Raw genomic sequence first — 7,438 nt, 5'->3', positions numbered from 1 at the left:
TGTAGAACTAATTCAAATCTGGATCAATAGGCCCCCTACCCTGACTACGTCTCAGGGCAGGCGCGCGGGTATTGTAATGAACTAAATTTGCAGAGCAATGTGTCATAATGCACATTCACACATTGATTATACTTCATTTGGTTGTGTTATGCAATCATGGTTGCACTGCAGCATTGCCTGTTTAAAAACATGACTTGTGCGTTGTAATAAATCACAATAATTTCCAAATATATTTTCTTTTTTTGTAAAAAAAAAAATGCAAACTTGTTTTTTAAATTTTTTATTGGAAAAAAAAGACAAAACCTTTTCGACATCTGTACATCATAATTTACAAAATTTGTTTAAAAAAAAATACAGTTTTTGCTTGGTAAGTTGGGAAGAAAGATCCTTAAGATGGGAAAAGTGACGACAGTTTTTCACCAGATTACCCTAAAAGCAATTTCTAATCATTGGAAATATTAAAGGTCCCATATTATACAATTCTTCAACCACTTTAGTCCCACTATAGAGTATTGGTAATGTGTAGTACAAAATCTAGTCATGATGCTGACAGTGCTTTTAATAACGTGCCATTCTGTGTACCTGTATCTTTAAGGGGATCATTTGGAATTCTTTGGGAATGTGAAGTTGTATAAAAAAATCCCCATCAGCAGTGTAGTACATCAAAGAAGCATTTTTGTCATGGAAATCTTTTACTCTTATGAACACTCTTGTGTTTTGTGAAGTCCCACTAATTACTTATATAATCAAAGCAGCTAACCATCATCGAAATTCGACCAGAACTGGACTCACGGGACCAAGTGAGGGGTAAGTCACCATTGATGTACGACAATGCTAATGGGGATGTCATACAACTTCATGTCGAAACATCCAAACTATACCTTTAATGCTAATGAGCTGTGGTTGTCCACAAGAATTATTGCCTCTCCATCCACTTTATATATATATATATATATATATATTACTTTGTATATATATATATGTATATATATATATATATATATATATATATATATATATATATACACAAAGTAACTCTGATATCGTAATTTTAAGGAGCAGGACAGGAGGACACAAGTGTTAGCAACACTAGCAAAGCTATGCGAGCTAACAGCAACATCATGCTAGGTTAGCTTACTCATTGAACAAAGACGTTTGTCCGTTGAAAGTGGATCAAACAAGTGATAGAACATAGTTGTTAGAACATCATTAAAATCTCAATTTGCATAACAGGGGACCTTTAAGACAAAGCAAAAGGGGCCATTCATGACTGAGTGGTGGCATGAAAGGGTTAATCCAACACTGGCCTCCATACAAACCCAGCCATCAATGTTAGAGGAGGATATTGATGTTGCCTCTTCCACATATACAGTATGTACATGTTGGGCTTTTTGCTACGAGGACAGTGGGAACATCCAGGAAAACACCAACAGGCTGTCACCAGGGGGAATAACGCCATTGCATACTGTCAAGCAGACAAATAATACATTTTTGGCTCTGACAGTTTAAAGCATTAGCAGCCATTATTGCACATTAAAAGATGAGGGAATCTTCCGACCACTGTATTTACTATGAAATCTAGTTTGCGAAGAGACCAGCTCTGGTGCAAATTGGGGCAAAGTCTTAATGGGATGAGCTGTATCAAAAATGTGTGCCTTTGTAAAATAAACAAGAAAAAAATACAAATACAAATGTTAAGATTTGATTGACATATTTGACAATGTGTTTATGAGTGTTATGCTAGTTTGCAATGGCACAGAGGCTCACTGCATTATATTGCTAAAGACAAGCACAATCAATCATAAACATATCGTTCAATCAATACCTCTGTCAATCAAAAGGAGCATAATTGTTGACACAGTTGCTGTATTAAATATATTGTGTACTTCACATAGTACTGTATAACTTTGTGACTGCATATTACTTTTAGTCACAATGGTGTGTGACATGTAGGCCACTGGAGGTGGGAATGAAATTGCATATGAAGAAGGGTATTTGGACTATTGCACTAGAATATAAATAGACTTGACTCGCTGTAAGATGGTCGCTGAATCCGGCAGGAAGTGTTTGCGTTCGCCATCAGTTCCATGGCGATGGTCATATTTCTGATTCAGCAGTCAAAGGTCTTGATTCCAAAGGCAAAGAATCCAGATTGTGGTCTGAGTCTGATCCCTCGTGGGTGTTTTTGTCTGCCAGCGGACGATCCTGGACGCTCATCGTCGCTCCGCTCTCGCCCTCCTCCGATTCCTCCTCCATCTCAATTTTTTCCAGTGCCACCTCGTTCTCGTAACAAAAGGAGTTTCTGAGGCTGGAGGCGTTGGACCTCTTCTCCGCCAGCTCCCGTGCGCTGCAGTGCGGTGTGCCGGACACCTCGTAGGTGTTGTCGAAGCGCGAGTAGTCTACTTTGTAGTAGTTCTTCTCCTCGAAGAGCACCGGTTCGAAGCGGTGACCCCACAGGATCTCGCTGGCCACGTAGGAGCTGCGACACTGCGTGGTCATGGCCGTGGCCTCCACCATGCCTTCCAGGATCACCACAATCTCAAACTCTGACGTCTCCAACTCCTGCTTGTTCATCTCATAGAAGGGGCTGTCCTCGTCTATCTCATGTACAATGGTGATGGGGGACACCAGGAAGATTCTGTCGATGCCGCTGTCGAAGCCCACGTCGATGTCCACTTGGTCCAGAGGGATGAACTCGCCCTCCGCAGTAGTGCGAGACTTGAGGAGTTGCGCCCTGACGTGGGCCTCCACCAGGTGGCTCTTCCTCAGGTTCCCCACACGCCACATGAGGCACAGTTTGCTGTCCCTCATGGCCACCGTGGCATAGTGACTAAACACCAGCGTCTCATTCCTTTTTTTGGGCTTGGCCATCTTCGCCATGACCGCCCCGATGATGAAAGCGTCGATGATGCACCCCACAATGCTTTGGAAGACCACCATGAAGACTGCAACGGGGCACTCCTCCGTCACGTAGCGGTATCCATACCCGATGGTGGTTTGCGTCTCCACCGAGAATAAGAAGGCGGCTGTGAAGCTGTCCACGTTGGAGACGCACATCTGCGTGTCGTTCTCTAGGTCGCCGTAGCAGAGCGCCACCAGCCAGAAGACCAAGCCGAAGAACAACCAGGAGAGCAGGAAGGAAAGGCAGAAGATGAGCAGCATCCATCGCCAGCGGATGTCCACGCAGGTGGTGAAGATATCCGCCAGGTAGCGCTGGCCCTTCTCACTCATGTTGACAAAGTGCACGTTGCAGTGGCCGTCCTTGCGGACGAAGCGGCTCTGGCGCCGGTGCTCGGCCTTGTTGTTGACATCGCCGTTGCCGTAACCGTTGGGGACGACCATGTTGGCCAGCTTCACGGCGTCCTCCTCGGAGGACACGATGCTGTAGCGGTGGCTCCGCACGCTCCCCATCGCTTCCGTCCGGGGGGGCTGGGCCGCGTCTGCTTTGGAAAACAGTCTAAGTTTCTGGTAGAAGCGTTGGAGAAACAGTTTTGATTGATCCTGGGGACACGTCGACAAGAATCAACAGGACCGGATCCTGAGAGGAGGGCCTTTGGTGAGGGCGGGTCACTCCTTTGCCAGGAACCTCATCGGCGGAGGGGGCTGTAGAAATAACGGGGAAGGCAAACCAGAGTTTAAAGTAATTGTCAGGAACCAGAGTGAAGGTCCAGTGGATGCAGGTGTGTGATTACCTGCTGCCTAAATAATGCATCGTCAAGGCTTCCTACATTAACAAGCAGCTCAACAGCTTTGCCAGCACTCATTTGAATCCTTCTTACCCCCCCCACCCATCAGAAAATTGGTGGCATGGTACGAACATTAGACCGCCTCTGCACCCCCTGATTGCAAATATCATCCAAGCCCTGTTTATCTTCCTTAATGTGAGTCTTAATTTGCCAGGTCACGTCCCCCAGGAGCTGAGTCAAATTACAGCTTAATCCGGCCGGCTGCAAAACACAAAACCACGCACATCCTTAATGGCTTCCAAAATTCATCTGCAGTGTGACTTTTAATGACTATAGAGGCAACATTGGTACAATAACAAATGGTGTAAATGATCCTGCCAGCTATTTTAGAGAGGGTGTATCGGTTCCTCTCGCGGGCTACAGTAACCTTGCGTAATATGTGACAGAGCATCAAGGGCAGTTAAATTAGAAAAACTATTGACTTTGACTGCATTGGTTCCATTAGAATTATAACATCCACTGGCCGCAAACAGGCCATCTCTATGCTGGCCTGTTTGACCCACTGATGATTTTGAAAGATACGCTTGCTTGTCAAAGTAATTAGGGATAAAATATGCAAGACCTGTTCTCAAATCCCCGAGCATCATCTTTGTTTTTCCTTAGCTAATGATGACACTGCTGTGTCTACTACATGTAGCAACACACACACACACACACACACACACACACTGCAGATCTTCAGTCTTCTAACATGGCATTTACATTTAAAGTCTTTTTTTTCATTTAAATTGCAACAATTTCTGAAACTGTGCAGAAGAGACAACAGTGCATCACGATGCATTCAAAAACAAACACATTAAACGCATGCAAAGTGTTGCTGGGAGAGCACAGCATATAAGGCAGTTAAAAAATGTAAATGTACACTTTACACTTGACTTTTTACTTGTTATGACTGTGACTGGCAGATGGGAACTGCTTACGTAAAAGCTGCACTAATACTTTTGGAAAGACAACACAATCATTATCATACATTAGCATTCAGCATATTTCTTGTGCTCATTCAATAAAATAGCCATGTAACCAATATATGCCAATATTAATCATGTATTATGCATTTTTCATCAAATCCAGGGCAGATAATACATAAATAATGCAAATACAACTATTATAATAATACTTTTCAAGAAAGGCATCATGCTAAATTAGTCTAACAAATAGAAATAGCTCACCTGTTGGTCCTTGTAAAGCTAAAATGTTGTTTCCTGATTTTTTTATGTCCCATAAACGCAACACACGCCCTCTTGCTGCATTTTGTTCTGGCTGCTCCACTATTAATGTTATTATGAATATTATTATTATTAGTGGCCTTACTTAGGTTACTGTCCGGTGCAGTAAATTGTGCCATAACCTCAACCCGACACAGGAAGAAAATCTGTTGTGGTTCTTTTCGACAGGAGTCACTTTGATAAAATGGGAAAGAAAAAAAAAACAACACGGGGCTAAACCACGCCCCCTAGCAGCGCTGGCCAATAGATAGACGGAGCGACTCCGTGAGGCTTTTCTAATAAGTAGAAAAAAACGTGGGTCCATAAATATCTTCGTGGTAGTTGGTTGAAAGATTTGTAAACTTGGCTCCACCACTAAAATAAAAAGTATTTTTTTATAAAATATTTTTACTATTACAAACCTTTCAAAGTTGTGATTAACATAAAAATAAGAATATATTTTAGTGTTCAAAATATTCTAATTTCATGAAACCTTTAAAAGTAAAATTACTTTTAAAAATAACAATTTAATTATTTAAGGATTAACCACTGAGCTAAACATAGTTTTTTATGTTGTTTTCTTGATTGCTAACCAAAAATAATAACATTACAATTATTATTGACATTTATTTTTGTTTATTAAATGTATTATTATTGTTTAGTATTTTAAGATAATTAGAAATAAAAAAAAGATTTGTATTATTGAAAAATAAGCACTGTTGGGAGTTAATAACTTAAGTTAATAAATTATTATTATTGTTATTTTATTTACAAAATTTAAAAATGTTGATTTATTGGTGATTATTATTAACATATATTTGTTTATTTCTTTAGTACGATTGGTATACGTTTTATAATTGTCTGTGTAAATTTTTTAGCAATGGTACAATTACAGCAAAAACAAATTATTTTATTGACAAAATTGAAACGTCCTTGCTGTCATTAAAATTTAAAAGATATGATTATACACAATTTTACCATCATCATTAATATATTAATGATATACCGGGTATTAGTTGGTTGATGTAAAATGAATACTAGCCTGAATGTTCCCACCACAAGGTGGCGGTGTGGGAGCTTCTTCAAGAATTGAATTTGTGTGTTGTCAAAATGTCCTTTTTTGTTAGGTTGCTTCCACTACACCTTTCCCACCCAGGAGGTATGTCTGGGGTCACAACAGGACCCTAAAATGCCTTCTTCACCAAGTTCTTGCTCTGTGTTCAATTGGTTGACACAATGATGTCATTACTCCTTCCATTTATAGAAAAGTACACTTTTATTGTATTATACTTACATTTGTACAGTTTAGACGGTGTAGACAGAGTACAGAAAATGTATTGCATGGCAATATATTAACATATTTACATTGTGTTTCAACTAAAAAAATGTTTGCTGCATCACCTCTTCTGTACAGCAGCAGTTTCTCTTAACCGGCATTGAAAGGCCTGGCTGACTCCTCCCCCTGTCATACTGCTCCGCACTAAGCAAGGGGGTCGTCACCCACGTGGTCTCATTAAACAGAGCATAGTCCACTTTGTAGCGCTTCCTTCCCACTTTCAGCATGTCCCGGAAACGCTGTCCCCAGTGAATGTCGGCGGGCGTGTAGGAGGTCCGTGTCTGATGGAGCATACCTGTGGAGTCACCTGTGTAGGTGAAGGACACCACAAGCTCAAAGTCATCTTCCAAAAGGCCATCAGGACTCAGGTTGTAGAGAGGGCTGCCCGGTTCTAGCTTGTGTACCACTGTGGCGGGCGTGGCAAGGACTAAATCCCGGTTGTGGATTTCCAGATCCTGGTATGATATCGCCACAGGTCCTTCAAATTGTTGGGAATAGCGCACTAGCTGAGCTCGGGCGACACCTTCCAGGATGTGATTCCCTCTGAAGTCCCCGAGGCGCCAAGACAGACACAGCACCCCGTCCCGCAGGTTGACCACCGCTAACCTGCTGAAGCCAACCGTCTGAGCCCTCTTGCGGGCAGACGCCATTTTAGCGATGACAATACCGATGATTATCGTGTCTAGGAGGCAACTAAAGACATCCTGAGCTGTCACCACGATGATTGCCCCCATGCAGGTCTCCGTCATGCCCCTGAAGCCGTAACCGATGGTCGCCTGGGTCTCCATGGAGAAGAGAAATGCTGAGGTGAAGCCATAAACGTTCACCACGCAGGGATTTCCAGCTGCGTCATCGATGTTGTCACCGTGTACAAACGCAATGAACCAGTAGCACAGGCCGAAAAAGAGCCAGGAGACAATGTAGGACAGTGAGAAGACCAGGAGCATCACCCTCCAGCGGATCTCCACCAGAGTGGTGAAGATGTCCAGCAAGTACGGGCTCCAGTCTCTGGGTACCTTCTGGAAGACCACAGGGAACCTTCCGTCCTTATGCATGAAGCGGAGGCGTCTGCCATCATTGTGCACGCCCACTGTGTGAACGGTGGTGAAGCAAGTGTTGATGATGACCTCATCTGCCCTTTCGCTGCTCAT

General features: G+C 42.6%; 2 protein-coding genes across 4 annotated transcripts; both read right to left on the bottom strand.

The window, feature by feature from the left end:
* Positions 1-264: 264 nt before the first annotated feature.
* On the bottom strand, positions 265-5,130 carry LOC131103667 (inward rectifier potassium channel 2-like). Of its 3 annotated transcripts, none has more exons than XM_058050123.2 (2): positions 4,916-5,130; positions 265-3,603 (listed from the first exon to the last, which is right to left on the bottom strand). In XM_058050123.2, exon 2 carries the CDS (start codon positions 3,409-3,411, stop codon positions 2,098-2,100), a length of 1,314 nt encoding a protein of 437 aa, XP_057906106.2. In that variant the 5' UTR covers positions 3,412-3,603; positions 4,916-5,130; the 3' UTR covers positions 265-2,097. The 3 variants fall into 3 exon arrangements, with proteins under 3 accessions (XP_057906106.2, XP_078653333.1, XP_078653332.1); XM_078797207.1 differs by having other exon boundaries at positions 5,058-5,107; XM_078797206.1 differs by lacking the exon at positions 4,916-5,130 and adding an exon at positions 3,693-3,830.
* A 1,198-nt stretch (positions 5,131-6,328) lies between these two features.
* On the bottom strand, positions 6,329-7,438 carry LOC131103435 (inward rectifier potassium channel 16-like). Its single transcript, XM_078797340.1, has one exon. It carries the CDS (start codon positions 7,436-7,438, stop codon positions 6,329-6,331), a length of 1,110 nt encoding a protein of 369 aa, XP_078653466.1.

This window comes from Doryrhamphus excisus, linkage group LG16 (genome assembly GCF_037039965.1).
Source record: "Doryrhamphus excisus strain RoL-2023G ecotype Guam linkage group LG16, RoL_Dexc_Guam_v1.1, whole genome shotgun sequence".
NCBI lineage: Eukaryota > Metazoa > Chordata > Actinopteri > Syngnathiformes > Syngnathidae > Doryrhamphus > Doryrhamphus excisus.
The sequence above is the reverse complement of the archived record's forward strand: the minus strand, read 5'-3'. Positions and strand labels throughout refer to the sequence as shown.

Bases quoted from the DNA above. Each gene is read 5' to 3' on its own strand.
- LOC131103435 (XM_078797340.1), bottom strand. From the start codon at position 7,438: ATGAGCAGCGAAAGGGCAGATGAGGTCATCATCAACACTTGCTTCACC.
- LOC131103667 (XM_058050123.2), bottom strand. From the start codon at position 3,411: ATGGGGAGCGTGCGGAGCCACCGCTACAGCATCGTGTCCTCCGAGGAG.